This window comes from Fukomys damarensis, unplaced genomic scaffold (genome assembly GCF_012274545.1).
Source record: "Fukomys damarensis isolate Sample0158 unplaced genomic scaffold, DMR_v1.0_HiC HiC_scaffold_35, whole genome shotgun sequence".
NCBI classification, from domain to species: Eukaryota; Metazoa; Chordata; class Mammalia; order Rodentia; family Bathyergidae; genus Fukomys; species Fukomys damarensis.
In genome coordinates, this window is record NW_022900947.1 from 5,133,409 (window position 1) to 5,148,429 (window position 15,021).

The window sequence follows — 15,021 nt, forward strand, 5'->3', positions numbered from 1 at the left end:
TTCCCCATCCTTGGCAGTGTACAAGGAGGAGTTTGATGACCACCTAAGCACTGAACAGGAAGACGGATAGACATGGGCCTCTAAGGCAAACTGGACTCCCAGAAGTGTGCAGACAGCACGGAAGAGTGAGGGAAGGAGACAGTGGTGTCCACGGGGATGGAACAGACATCGGTTGCAACCAGCTGCCCTTGGGGACGGAGGAGACGGCCTGGGAACTTGCGGTCTGTGAGCTCATTTCAAAAGACATTTGCACACGGAAAGCCACCCTCCCAGAGCTCATTCCCCACACTCCCCAAGGCTGCGAGTCTACCCCAGGCTCCTTCTAGCGCATGTACCATGCCTGCTCTGCAACTTGCAAGCAAGAATCTGCCCATGGCTCCCACCTCATTCATATTCCTGGCTCTGTGCTCATCTCTGACTCAAAGAACCTGAAAAAGGAATGGAAATTTCCATCTCCCAGCTGAAATCTCTGGGAGGCCTGGTCAGCTCTGGGTTGGGAGAGGAAGGCTCAGGGAGGCTGGCCCCACCCCAGGAACAGAATCTCCTTTATTCAGGGGGTCCAGGAGATCACGCAGGCAGGAGCCTCACACTCACTGTGCCCCTACCACTCGCCAGGCTCCGCACCATGCATCTCGTGGAGTTTTGTGCCAGTCCACTGTGCTCTGGGATGCTGGGAAACAGCTGCAGATCGCCCAGGTGAACAGGAGTGGGTGATGCTCCAACCCACAGCTCTCTGATCTCTTTTCACACACCTCAAAAGAAGGATGCTAAGGAGCCATGGCCCAGAGAGGCTGACAGAATAAATTCAGCTTGTTTCCATTACCCTGCAGCTTCGAGGGCTCGCCGTGGGTTGAGACAGTACTAAGGGAAGAGTCAGGTGGAGCTGCTGAGGGACGGGAGACAACGCCCTGCCTCTGAGGTGGGTGGGCCAGATGCGGGGATACAGCAACCTCACCAGGCCCTACCAGGTCAGAGCCCCAACTGCCATTTAACAGAAGAGGAAAGAAACTGAGTCACAGAGAGATGCAGTCCCCCCAGGAGAGCTGGTGTTTCTATCTCTGCTCCATGCTGATTGTCTACAGGGTCGCTACAAGCATGGCTCCAGGGGTGACACTGACAGGAGGCAGTCACAGCCAGTCTCCGGCATTGTATGTCCACTTTGCGAGGGTCCAGTCCCGCCGTGAGACAGCGTTTCCTTTGCCAAGCTCTGCAGAGGTCTGCAGGTGAGCCGTCTTTGCAGCGATTGATTTATACATATGGAATTAGCAACTGCATGAGCATTGTCACTGTAGAGGTGGCTTTTACATGGGCAAAACAGCAAGCTCACGATGGGCTGGACAGTGAGCTGGGCTTCAGCTGCGGCTCCACCCACTGCCCCATAAGACCTGAGGGGTCACATGACAGCTGTTTTTCCTGGAACGATTTAGAGTGAAGACCAACAGGAGCAAGGCTGGCCCAGCTCATGGAGGACACTGCACTCGGGGTACTCACGGGAATGAGTCGCCACGGTAGGCACTAGGCGATAACTTCAGGGATCATCCCTGCTGAATGCTGGCTGGGGAGGCAGCAGTAGTGGGCGGTGGAAAACAAACTGTCTTAGTCACTTTCTCATCACTGGTCACAACACCCTACACTCACAACTTATAGGAGGCTGTGCTTATTTTGGCTTTGTTTCACAGGTCTCAGTCCTTGTGTGGCCCCCCTGAAAGGGCCTGGTGAAGGGGGGCTGCTCATGATATGGTGGACAGGAGTCAGACAGGGAAGGGAGGGACTGGGGAAGGCCAGGAAGCCACAGCCCGGTGACCACCTCTTCAGACCCGATCCCACCTCCAACGGCGCACTTGGCTCCGAATTCCTCTGTGGGTGAACCTGCTGATGAGTACAGCACCCCATGAGCCAATCCCTCTTTAAAAGCCCCAACTCTGAACACATGATGCCAGGGGGGATATTCTAGACCCAAACCCGAGCACAAACAAATAACAGCACCCACAAACTCTCTCTCTGATCAGTGTCCGCCCCAGCCATGTATATCCACAGTTGAGGATCAGCCCCCCAGTCATAGACAGGTTCCCGCCCTCTCCCTTCCCTGCACTTTATGCCAGCTCATCTTCCCATCATGCTCAGCGGCCACCTTGTCAGGGAGGTGCTCTCTGCTCTCCCCTGGAGCCACTTTGGCTCTCTGGCTTCTTGCTCTGTATCTCGGGGCATGGGGTAGTGCCAAGCTCAGGGTGAGGGCTCCTGATTTCTGCTGGGCTCCCTCCCACCCGTCTCGGTTTTGCTTCTAATTTTACCCCGACGTTTAGCACAATGCCTGGCACACAACGGGAACTCAATGAAGACAGGGCAATGGCTGTGGCTCTGAAGGTTGCTCAGAACTCCGACGATGGGGCAATGGCCTTCCCTGAGCTGCACACCAAGCTGTGATTTAATCTGTTGCTGAAGGTTCCTGGAGGAAATAAGTCACCGAAAGCTATCATTTGCAGTTTCTTTCACTTTAGCTCAAGATTGGGTCTATGATACATTTCAAGTTCCTCTATACCACTGTTAACCCCAGTAATGATGTTTTATAGAGTCGTATTCAAGTCATCCCTGTCCTTCCTGAGACACTGGTCTGCTTCTACAAAGAAAAGAGTCTGCGAGGGAGCCAGTTCCCTCTTTTGCCCTGGCTGCCAGGAAGCTCAGAGAAAAAGGTTGATGCCTCCTCCTAAAAAATAACAGAAATATTTTCAGCGACCTAGCCAGTTTCTAGGCATAGTTCTAAGTTCTCTGTGTGAATTAAATCATTTAATGTTCAAAATAACCCAATGGGATCAGCACCGCGGACAGGAGAACCAGGCCAGGAGTTGCGCAGGGTCAGAGAATGGCAGAAAGCAGGACGCAAACCCACGTGGCTTGGCTCAGAGCATTCATTAAGCCCTTAACTTCCTCTCTGTCTGCCGCTTGGTGCTGTTTTACTTTGGTGAGGATTTTCCTTTCTTCCTGGGCCTTGAGTTGAATCTACGCATGCACCCTCCCTCCCAACGCCTGCATTGTGAGCTGCTTCTGACATTTCCTGGATTTCTACAAGGTAGAAATTTCTAATCCTAGTTACAAAGCAGATAAAAGAAGTCTCTCGTGTGGCCTGTGTGAGTCCTAACCTTGAAGAGCCAATCTGGCCTGAGGTAGCTTTGTACATATTTTTTAGCTTGGTTCCTTTCCTCTCAGCGCACATGCCAATGTCCTGCCCCACAGCCTTCCTGTGCCTCGGGAGCCACTGCAAGGAGACATGCAATGAGGATAATTATCTATCTATCATCTATCTATCCACCCACCCATCCATCCTGTGCTTTGATTTGGAAAATCCTCACACTGAGGGAGACTTCTTAGGTGCAGAGGTAGAAAGTATCCAGACAGAAACATCAGAAAGTCTGAAGCAATGATAGGAAACATCTCCCTGGCACTAAGGGCAGGGCTCATCGTGAAGCTGCCTGATTCTGTGTCCCCTCCCACCCTCCTCCTCTGGCTTAAGTCACTCTGTGTCCCACAGCTTGGACACCTGTGCTGGCCGTAAGCAGCCTCACGCACGCCCCACAGAGCTGAGGCCAGTGTGCCACAGTGAGCTGAGTGCACACGAGGGTGTTGGGAATACTCTGGTTTCCTTGCTTACATCAGTGGCTTAGTAAGCACCTACTGTCTGCCAGGCATGTTTCTGGGGGCTACGCAAAGCAGGGTTGGCCTTTGCTGTCACGGAGCTCTTCCTCCTAGTGGAGAAGAGAGATACGGAACGGTGTGATGTAGAAACACATTGCTTCGGGTCACAGTGAGTGCTGAGAGAAAGATACGCCAGGAAAGGAGATGGTGAGAAGGTGGGTAAGATTTGAGCTACCGTAGATAGAGGAGATATTTGTGGCAGACGCTGTTCTCAGCAGGACCCAAATGAAGTGAGGGAGGTATGGCCATGCAGACACCTGGGGAGGACCCTTGCAAGCAGAAAGGGCCAGGGAAAGCCTCTGTGAGGCAGTGCACCAAGAGCAGCCCACTGTCTCCTACCCGGCTGAGTTGGGCCCCTTGGGGCCCAGCGTTTTACACTTGTTCATACCGCTGGGGCCCAAAGCCTGCAAACTACGCTTCCTGACTCCTGTGCTGCTGACTCGGATTCCACCCACAACCGGCGCTGCTGTGAAGCTGCAGGTGGAGGAAGGGAGACTCTCTCCTGCTTCTACCCAGGTGGTAGCTCCTGCCTGACCTCACTGTCGACAGAGACACTGGCCAAATTGGTGGCAACGGCCCCAGCATCTGGCCGGAAGCTATAGCTGTCTGTCCAGCGGGTTGGCAAGGGAGGTGCGCTGGTGGCAGCAGGATGACCCTGCCAGGCCCCTCCACAGCCATTTCAGTGAGGCCCTTAACATAGGGCAAAGGTTGACAGCCTCTTCCTGCCCCTTTTATTTCATCCAGTCTACCGGGACAAGGGTGGTGCCGCGCCAATCAGTGAACTGATTTTGTAATCACACACTCTTAATCCCAGCAGCACACACTCCAGACCCAGCCACCTCTGAAAAAGCCCCACCTATGACCACATGAGGCTTTGGGGGACATCTGGACACAGCCATAGCAGTTCCCTTACCCCTTCTAACTCCGGGGTCTGCCGCACTGCCTGGCCCACTATCTGTTCCTGCACATCACAGCCAGCATTATTGGGCCAGTCCTTTTGTGCTGCCATCTGCCTTGTTACTTTTCTGCTTCCATTTCCACTTAAAATAACCTTGGTGACTGCACTGGGCCCCGCTTGACAGTCCAGATAATCTCCCCACCCAAAGGCTATCGGTTATGAATCAGACACAAGCTGAAATGTCACGTTTCTCTTACATGAGACCCAAAGTATAAACAAACTGAAGAGCAAAATAAAAAAATAATAGGAAACAGGGAGGTAGATCGTTTGCAAATGGGAAGGGGACTAAGAGATGGAGGGAGGGGGAGAAGAACAGGTGAAGGGGACATAGGAGAATTCAGATGTGTCACACACATGTACCCACTTCCCATGATGAATGTAATCATTATGTGTGACAAACATGTACTAAAAAAATACAATTAAAACGAAGTCAGTTGATTGGCGACTCCAGTTTCTTCAGTGACCTCAATGCCTCTGTCACATCACATAGTCTAGTGCAATCACAGGGTCTGGGCATCAGGAAAGGGCACCTTCTGAGGCAAATGAAGGTCAGTGTGATGCCTCTCACACCAGCACATAAGAGGAACTCAAATGTGGAAGCCATATTCACGCCGAAGCTCAGACTCACTGAGCTCCTAATCCAACCACCAGTTTATAAAGCAAAATTCACACCTTGGAGAGGCAAGGTCCTGGGAAACCTGAAGTGAGAGCCCCAGTGTGCTCTGCCCTCCTCCTGGTGATCACAGGGACGATGCCAGGGAGGGGAGCGTGGCACGAGGCTAGGTGAGCAGAGGCTGCCCTGGACCCCCAACAGCAGAAGGGTCCTCGCTGTCCCCCAAGGAAGGCTCCCTCCTGGTGGGGTCCTGGATTAGCATTGGAAATGCCTTGGGCACCACCTAGCGTGCCTCTGGCTGTGAGTAGGTGAGGACTCAGGGACCTGGGGGCAGAGCTCAGCCTTCCTGTGGGGGTTTGAGCTCAGTGAGTAATCTAACTGTCCTCAGACGGGGATCAGGACACCTTGGCAGTGACATTTCTGGACACCCTGCTGTCGGAGCCTGGCAGGACAGACCGCGGGCACCTGCTGCCAGGATCCCTGGGCCCCTTACCAGCCCCTGACTCCATGTGTGCTTGTTCTGAGCCCAGCACCTGGGGCTGGGCTGTCTCTCAGGAAGCATCTCACCCAGTCTTAGGGCACAGATGGGGAATCCAGAGAGGTATCGTGATAGAAGCAGACTCCACCCCATGTGTGACACCCAGGTTCCACAGGCTCTCTCATGCCTGGGACTGGGACGTCAACAAGGCTGACTCCTGAGAAATCGAGGGCGAGGCGCCTCAGAGGGTACCAAAGGCTGCTCAGAAATTTGCCTCACTAAGCATCTGCAGCAGCTGCATCTCCCCACAGACTCGCCTGGAGAAGGCTGATGGTGCCCAGGGCCTCACAAAAAATTCCCACTGGGCTCATAAAACATTCAAATGATCTTGGTGCCATCTTATTAAATGGTCATTCTGTGAAGACTGACTCCCAGATTGGGGGATGTGTGCTGAACCGTCCATGTCCATGAGGCACACCCGAGAGTCCTCGCTCAATAGCGAGGCAGCTGCAAGATGGGGGCGACCCTCTGACTGCTTCCTTCTAGAAAGGAGCCATTTGTCAGAACCCCCTGCAGTGGCCTGAAAACTTGTGTCCCCTCCAAATCCAAGGGAGGACCCCATCCAGCACATCCTTTGGCGTGGTTGTATTAGGAGATGCCCGTGCCATGCTCTCGGATCTCCTCTCTTCTAGAACTGTGGTTTTTAAAATTTACAAGTTACCCAGACTCAGGTATTCGGCTGCATCAAAGAAATGGACCAAGACAGTCTATTTCATGGAGGATCCGCTTAACAAACTCACACCGAGTCTTCCAGGATGGGAGGAACAGCGCAGCTCCAAAAGGAAGGTCTAGCATTTGCCATGAGATGCCATCATTCGATCCTGTCAAGGATTGACAGAGCTCATCCTGGGACAGATGGGACAAAGGAGAAAGTTTTCTCCAGCCCCGGATCTCTTTGCCTGACCTCGAGGTCCCAGCTGGGATCGGGAGGCCCACATCGGCTTAGGAGGTTATTTCCTTTGATATACCAGAGCACGTGTTTATGGCAAAACAGCCAATGCTGCCATGATATGGAGCACACTGCACTGCCTGCTCACAGCCATGAAGAAATGAGCCTCTGCCTGAGACCACGGGCAGCTCACCTGGGGTCACGCAGATGATGCGGGGAAGGGGAGGCTGTGGCAGCTCATCTGACTTTCAGATCGCTGGAGCATGAACCCCGGCTGCAACATTATCAGGTACAAGGAACACAAGAACAGGGTGGCCACTTAACAGCTGTCATGCGGAGGCCTCTTAGGGGAAGTGCCATCTGGGCTGAGCACAACAGGGTGACTCACGCCTGGGAAAGGAAGGGTAGCTCTGTGCACACGAGGAACAGCAAAGGGGCTCCGGGAGCAGATGACAAGGTGGGGTTTTGATGAGCAGAGTCCAGGGGATGGAAAAGGGAAGCTGTTGAGAAGCAGGTCACACACTCACGGAGGCATGGCCCACCCTCAGCCTCCCTCAGACTTTTCTGAGACTGCGCGGGATCGCTGTCCGAGGTGCTGACCGTCTCCTTTGGCCTACTGTGGGAAATGGCAGCATGCGGAAGAGCTGGTACCCAGCAAGCAGAGGACGCTCAGAGCGCAGGAAGTGCCGGACTTCAGTGAAATCTTGAAGAAGGCTACGGATTCTCCAGAGACCCCCAGGAAACTGATGTGCTGCCCATAGGCTCGGCTTTGGGGCATCCTCAATGCTCCGAATCTAGACTCTAGCTGTTAACTCTCAGCCACTGACTCTTTGGAATAAAGACAGGTGAGCAATTCCAGGCACACCTGTGTTGTGAGAGCGGGGGCTTGTGTAGGGCGGTCTCTGAATTGTGCTGTCCCGCCCTGTTTAGACTGTCGGAAGCAGGGTAGGAAGGGGCCCGTCTCTCTCACAGCTGTCCCTCTGTTGTGTGCCCCGTCTCACCAGCTGCGTCTCCAGCTGGGAACCCCAGGGAGCACCCGGTCCAGGGCCAGATGTGGAGACTTGCAGACATCAGTGCTCCCCACTCACTTCCACACAGAAGGCAATCAAAGCCACCACTGGAAGCCTGGGTCTCCCTTTAGGGGACTGTGGGGTGCCCAGGAGTGAGGACAAAGGCAGTTCCCACTAATCCACAGCTGTTGCTGCACTCTGTGGATGCTAGAGATTCAACGCCAAAGTCACAAGGAGAAGCTCCTGTGCCCTCACCCAGACCCACCTCTGAATACTCCCATGGATGCTGGAACAGTGCCCCATGTCACCTGCCTCTAGAGCACCCAGAATCCCAGTCTCAGTGACCCTACCCTTGGCTACACAGCACTGCTCCTCCTCCCCCTTAGGAACAGATCATGAGTTGTGGCAATGGTGCATGAAGAACAGCATTTCCCAGCCTCCTTGGTAGTTAGCAGAGGCTGTGGGGTTGTGTTCTCACCAAAGCAACATGAGTAGAAGTGCATGGAGTGCTCCAGAAGAGTTCTTAATCCCCTCTCCTCATCCCCCTGCTGGCCGGAGTGCAGAATGGCGGCAGCCACTTTGGGCCCTGAAGCCCAAGGGATCTTGATCTGGGCAACTTCCCTGACTGTGACTTCGGAAGCATTGCCCTGTCACAATTCCTATGGCAATATTTCACTTCTACTCAAGTAAGTCTCCTTTCTCATGGCAGGAGTTGTGAGTCTTCCCCAGTTTTTAGGCACAGAGTGTCTTTTAGGTAAGGGTGGCTTCAGTAAATAGACCCGGGGGCTGGGACCTGATCCTCTGTGAACTAGGGGTAGGGACAGGTGAAATGCCTGAGGGACCAGCCGCATAGGTGGCACCAGCTCAGCCCCTCTGCATGCAGTCTTTTGCCCGTTCGTTTCTGCCCTCCACTCTGACTCTGAGCTTGGCCATGGGACTTCATTTAGCCAAGAGAATTTTAGGCTTGAAGTTTAAAAATCTACTTGTGTCTTCCTCTTCCTCTCTTGGAGCTGGGTGACCACCACGAGAATGTGCTGAGCTAGCTTGCTGCAGGATGAGCCACATGGAACAGGGCAGAGGACAAACTAGTTTAGCCAGTGACTAGTGGGCAAGTGAGTGGACTTCAGCTCACCCCAAGGAGAATTTCAAGGCCAAGTCCTATCAAGATTAGTTGATAGCCACACAGCTGGCCTGTAGAATTGTGAACGGTAGCAAATGCATTAGTTGAAGCCAGTGAGTTTTGAGGTTCTTTGTTATGCAGCATTATAGCAGTAGCTGACTGCTACAGAGTCCCCCTTTCTCCAACATTTGCAATGACGAGGGAAGGCATGACCTCCACAGGGCCAAGCAAGGTATTTGATGCCATAGCGCATGTAGGTTCCAAAGTTGAAGCCCCACTGCTGCGACTTACGACTTTTATATCCTTGCACAAGGAACTGTATTATCAATTCTGTTCCTGCTCTCTCTCTCTCTCTCTCTCTCTCATTCTTTTCCCTCTCTCTCCATCACTCCCTCCCTCTTCCTTCCTTTCTTCCTCTTTTCCTCCCTTCCTTCCTATGGCCTTAAAACAGGAATGAAAATGTGCTCTACTTTCTCTTCTACTTTTTTGGTTATCATGAGGATTGAACAAGCTAAGAGAGGTAAAGTACTGGAATGAAGTAGTTCTTGGTACAGATGAGCCTCTTGTCCATCTCAGCAGCCCACTTTGCTCCCTCCTGGAGGCCAGCATATCACCTCAGGCCCCTCTTTTTCCCCATCACCTGGCAGAATGCCCATCATGGTAATATCCACAGTTTGATCAATGTCTGGAGTGAAATTAATAGTTTTATAAATAGAAATGCAAATTTCAATTTTCTATTCCAACCTCAGGACAATATATCTTTGCTCTTTTTATAAAGTTTGGGTATAATATCGACCATGCTTCACAGCTGTACCTCTCCCTCCCTTCCTATTCTGCTGTGAAGTAAAACATTACCTTCTGCACCTCAGGCATTTACATGCCCTGCCCATTCCAACAGCACTTAACTGAAGCATTTCCCAAGAGCTCCTCCTGAGCGGGCTGAGAGGCATCCTCCCTGGTCAAGAGGAACAATGTTTCTGTGCGAGGATTCACTGTCCTCTAACAAGACCAGCTTCTCTCTAGAATCAGGTCTCCTGGGCTCTTTCTCAGCCACCTTCCTTTTCCTCCAGAGTCTCCACCTCTAGTTGGCACCAGAAGCCTGGCTTTGGCATGGTTTCCCCCTTGGCCACAGGGAAGTCACAAGGCCACGCACATCTTTCCCCTCCCAGTGTTCCACTGTGCATGGCCGGGGCTGCATGAAGATCACCTTGGGTCCAGCCATTATGAGACTCACTGGCAGTGAGATCAGGGCAAGGACTCTGGGAGGAGAGAGTGCCCTCCTAAACCCACCTCCAAGCAGGTGTGATTCTGTGAAGAGAGGGCCACAGTGGCCACCAGATAGATCTTCAGAGGCCTCTGCAAACCTCTATACAAAGCCATGGCTGTAGCCAAGCGATGTTCCCACCCCAGCAGCCTCAGCTTCTATCCCCACAAGATGAAAGTGACGCCAATGTTCTCTGACTTCACTTTAAAGAAATGTACACAAGAAAATAGACCTGAACCATAACCTGCCAGATAAATACAAACGTAGGCCATGATTGAAGTTTTGCTCTACCATGTGCTGATTTAGGAAACACTTAGGAAGGATGAGTTTTAAATAAAGCTGCACGAGTTATACATAATTCTTGATGTTTTTCCTTGGCTGTGAGCACTAGTGAAATTTAGGTTAGTGGATGGCATAGAGGGTTAAAAAAAACTGGAGAGTCCTTGGGGAAATGATAGCAGATGACAGTGTGAACCTCATGTGCGCTGCCTAGTTCATCCCTCACAACAGCCCTTATCCCTCAGAATAGCCCGATAAGGGGGTTTCTGTCATTGCCTTTTTATGGACCAGGGATCCCTGGCTCAGAGGTTAAAAGAATTGTCAAAGGTGAGAGGGAGAGCTTGTAGTAACCATGGGGCCACAGCTGAGAGGTGGGAAATGGGCGGTTCACTTGACACTGCACCTCTCTAGGCAAAAGGAGCTCGCTTTTTCAGGACTCTATCGAGTGCCTCTGGTTCCCAGAAGTTCTGCTGGACTGGACCTGGCTCTCCACCACCAGGGGGCTGAAGGGAAGTCTCCGAGGCCACCCCAGCCCATCTCGAGCCTCAGTTTCCTCTTCTGAAGATGAGTGCACTTCTGCCCCCCTGGTAGGGGGCTGGGAACGTCGCAGGGGTCAGTAGGTGGAAGCCTTCAGTCTGACGCCTGTGCGACAACAGCTTCATTCCACGCCTGACTCTTTTGCATTGCTTGTATGTCAGCATTAAGCCAGGAGAGGGTGGCATAGAGAGGAGAAGGGAAGATGACTGCCATGCCCCTTGGCCAGGAGGAAACCTGAGTTACATTATCTTGGGGGTGGCAGCAAGCAAGAGGCTGCCTGGCTGGCCTCCCCAGTCTCCCTGGTGGCCCCCAGTCCCTCTCTGCTCCCCATGACAGGGCCGCTGGGAAGGTGAAATGAGGAGGTGTCCCATGGTGTTCACGCTGCCCACAGAGAAGAATCAGGGTGATGCCCAGGTCTCAGGATGGCCTGATCCCAACCAGGCTGCAGTTGTGTGACAAAAGGAGGCCCCTACCTTTCATGGCTTCTGCCTCATTGTGCTTTTCAAAGAGCAGGTAGTGTGGGCTCTCAGGGAGAAAGGGCAGGCTCACCAGCTGGACAAAGGCGGGGACCACGATCACCCCAAACAGGTACGGCCAGGTGCTTTCCTGCGGAAGAAGAAGATGGGTCACGTGGAGGAGCCTGGGCCCCTGGGCCAAGCAGCTGTGACTGCAGAAGGCTCCCTGCTGGCAGATCCCAGGGGCCAGGGTCCGGGAGGGGACCGAGCTGCAAGGGCATTTCCATGCACAGGTGAGTGCCCCAGTGACCTACGGGCCACTTAGGGTGTTCCAGGGTCACTGACACCCCAGGCTGTGGGGCACTATGGTGAGCCCAAAGGCATCCTCAGATCTCTTCTCTCCTCAGCACAGCCACTGCCTGGGCTGTCACTGGCAGGAATCTCATGGTGGCTCGAGGGCAAGACCCGCACACAATAGGTGCACAGAGGGGAAGCCTGGGCCACCAGTCACTGTGGGGCCACTTCTCTTGCATCAGTTACACTACACACCAAAAGAAAGGTGGCCAGAGCTCTCCCAGGGGCACAGGACTGGGGTGCAGGCTGCCCTTGGGCAGGGTGGGCTTCTTACGTTCCAGGGCACTGTGAGGGCAGTGGGTACTCAAGGGGCTCTGGGACTCCCTTCAGGTGGGGAATGGTGACAGTCACTTTCAATGCCCAGTGTAGAGCCCAGTAATGATGCCCATTGAGGTGGTCTTCCCCCTGGTGTACCTGTTTCTCACCCACGTTACACCTAAGCTCTCATTATACAGCTAGAAGAGGATAAATGGGTCCCTAGCCAGAGGCTCCACGTCAAGTTCCTGATAAGCTACTGGTGGCAGAGACCCCGTGCAAGTTCCAGGACCCTGTCAGGGTGGAGCCTCAGGGACCCAGAGGTACAGAGTGGGCCGGAAGGGGCTGCTGGAAGGGGCTGGTCCAGTCCTGGTCTTCCCCGTGCCTTCAGTCCTCCTTCCTGAACCCAGAGCTGGTGTCTATGCATATAACGCTGCTGGGTCCCTTGGCCAGCACAGTCCTGACTCTGCCCCGTGAAGGGAGGGCAAGGTCATGGCCAAGGCCTGCTGCTTGGTTGGGGACCTCAAGCTCAAAAGCCAGAGCAGGAGATGGAAAGCAAAGGGATTTGGGGCTGGCAAGGCCAGAGGGAGCAGGTAGCGGGGTAGGAGAGCTCACGGGGTGGGGCTTCCTTTGGGCCAAGGAAATGTCTGCAATTCCATAAGGCCAGTGGTTGCATGGCTTTGTGACTATGCTAAAAGCCACTGAGCCATGCCCTGTAAAACTTATGGTATGTGGATTGATTATATCTTGATTAAAATTTTATAAACTGTAGAGGGGATGGTGGAGTCAGCATTCTGTTTTAGTGGGCTGCACAGCAACCGGCATGGATGAGAACAGTCAGAAAAGATGACCTCTGTCTCGACCACGTGCGGGTGTCCTTCTTGTCATCAGTCCCTGAACGGTAAAGCATAGTGACTACGTGCGCAGTGTCTGCATGGCACTGGGTGCTATGAGTCATCGTGAGGTGATTCAGTGTCTGAGAGGAGCTGCACACACTGTCATCCCAGCAGTCAGGGGCTGAGGCAGGAGGATCACAAGTTCAAGCCCAGTCTGGGCTACTTGGCAACTTAGTGAGACCCTATCTCAAAATAAACAATAGTAAGGGCTGGGGATGCAGCTCAGTGCAAAGACTCAGTTCCTAGTACTGCAGCAAACAACAAACAAACAAACAAAAACCCCTCTATCTCTATTTCTGTCTCTTTCTACCTCGATCCCACCTAACAGCAAATTTGGGGTCCATAGGGACCCTAGAACCAATGCCCCATGGACAGAAGGGACGACTGGATAGAAGTGTGATCCCCCCTGCTCCTCTGTCTGTGTTGTTTGCTTGCAGTTTGGTTGCTGTCTCAGAAAGAGCAAAACCAGGGGGTAGAAAAGACCAGGGAAGCCAGTGGAGCAAGCCTGGCCTGTGTGTTGGGACCCTGGGCCTGGTGCAAGTGCATGCAGGCATGGTGTGAGTCTGGAGTGGGCTGAGGGGTGAGCGACCGCTGCACAGTGGAGGTGCGGCCAGGGCCACCTGTGCCGGGGCGTCTGGGCCCAGTCTCTTCCTGTGTCATCACGACAGAGGGGACTGTATCCTGGGGCTGCCACTGGGTGGGGCAGGGAGGAGAGGATCTAGAAGGGCACCCCAGAGAGGTGGTGTCCACCCAGGTCCACCTGGACGGCGGTGGAGGAGGGGAGGTAGGGTTGGGGATGCTGGTGGTGTAGGAGCTGGGGCTGGAGTCTTGGGCTAAGGCCGCTTGTGGCAAGGTTGCTGCCATTCTATGGCTCCTGGGCTTGGCTTGAGGATGTCAGGGAACCTCTAAAGGATGAACACTCAACCGAGAGGGACACTGCTTCCTTGTGAGTCAGTGTTTCTGGGCTCCCAGAGACAGTGGGTACGCTGAACACTGCATGACATCCCGGCCCATTTTCTGTTACAATAACAAAATGCCTGAGAGCTGTCAACTTATAAAGTTTATTTGGGTCACGGTGCTGGAGGCTGGGAAGCCCAGGAGGGCCTCGTGCTGGGTCATAGTGTGGCAGAGGATGCCACAGGTGAGATAGAGTTGGCGTGACAGCTTGGCTCCCTCCTCCTCCACTGACAAAGCCACGGCCACCTTCCCAACCCCATCTAGTCCTGATCACTTCCGGAAGCCCCTCTTTTAACACCATCAACTTTGGGGTTGAATTTTTGGGACATGGCTAAACCACAGCACAAATTTATCACTCCTGAGAGGCTGTTACCGACCCAGTGTGGTGTCTTCATTCCGGGACATGTGGGACCCTTCCTAAGTGGGGTTCCCTCAAGGACCATGGTGTGCTTACCACCTCTGGAGGGAAGGTGGGTGCCGTGAACCCCCAGCCAGGGAGCCTTGGCCTTGGACACTGATGTTCCCGGACCAGGCCAGGAGAAGGTCACGGCTACTTTTGCAAATCTCAGAGCCTGGACAAACAGAGCTGAGCCAGCAGTGTGCACATGACTTTTTCAGCGAGAGTTCAGGGACTTCCTGGATGCACTGGTGGGCCCTGTGCAGAAGGGGAATCCCCTCCCTCACCTTCCGCTGAGAATGGGGAAGGGTAGGTGGGGAGCTGAGTGCCCAAGGAGGAGCATTTGCACCCGTCCTGTAAGTGATAATGATAACGCGGTCACAGCAGCCTGCATAGGCAGGACGAGTGCTGCCCACTTACAGAAGTGTCCTAACCGTGAAGGCACAAGTTTTTTTCCCAAGAAGGACGGCAAAGAAGACGCACCGCCCTTGCCATTGCTGAGTCAGAGCTTGCAGCCTGGCCCCGGCCACCTCATGAGTGGGGTTTGAATTACACCTCTCTGCATCTCACTGTGGCTGTGGACGTGCTCCCAGAAGGCCTACACCCGTCTTCTTGTCTGTAAAGTGGGGGTGAGGGTACTGCCTCCCCACAGGATGCTGGGAGGATTAAGTCAGTTAATAGACACATAATGTGCATGGCACAGGGCTGTTCACACTGCAGCCGGTCCACACGAAAGACTGGACAAGCGCAGTATCTAGGGCCAGGGATTTAGCCCAGTGGTGCCACCAAAAAAAAAAAAAAAAAAAAAA

General features: G+C 53.5%; 1 protein-coding gene across 18 annotated transcripts in view; it reads right to left on the bottom strand.

Annotated features, from left to right (window-relative positions):
* The window catches only part of Slc2a9 (solute carrier family 2 member 9), a 145,717-nt gene that overhangs the window by 53,906 nt on the left and 76,790 nt on the right, over window positions 1-15,021 (bottom strand). For all 18 annotated transcript variants that reach the window (XR_783811.2, XR_783812.2, XR_783814.1 and 15 more), the window contains one exon: window positions 11,372-11,504. Coding sequence is in view for 14 of the 18 variants with exons in the window: in XM_010641841.2 (XP_010640143.1) it covers window positions 11,372-11,504 (133 nt within the window). In the remaining 4 variants the exon portion in view is untranslated. The remainder of the gene's footprint in view (window positions 1-11,371; window positions 11,505-15,021) is intronic.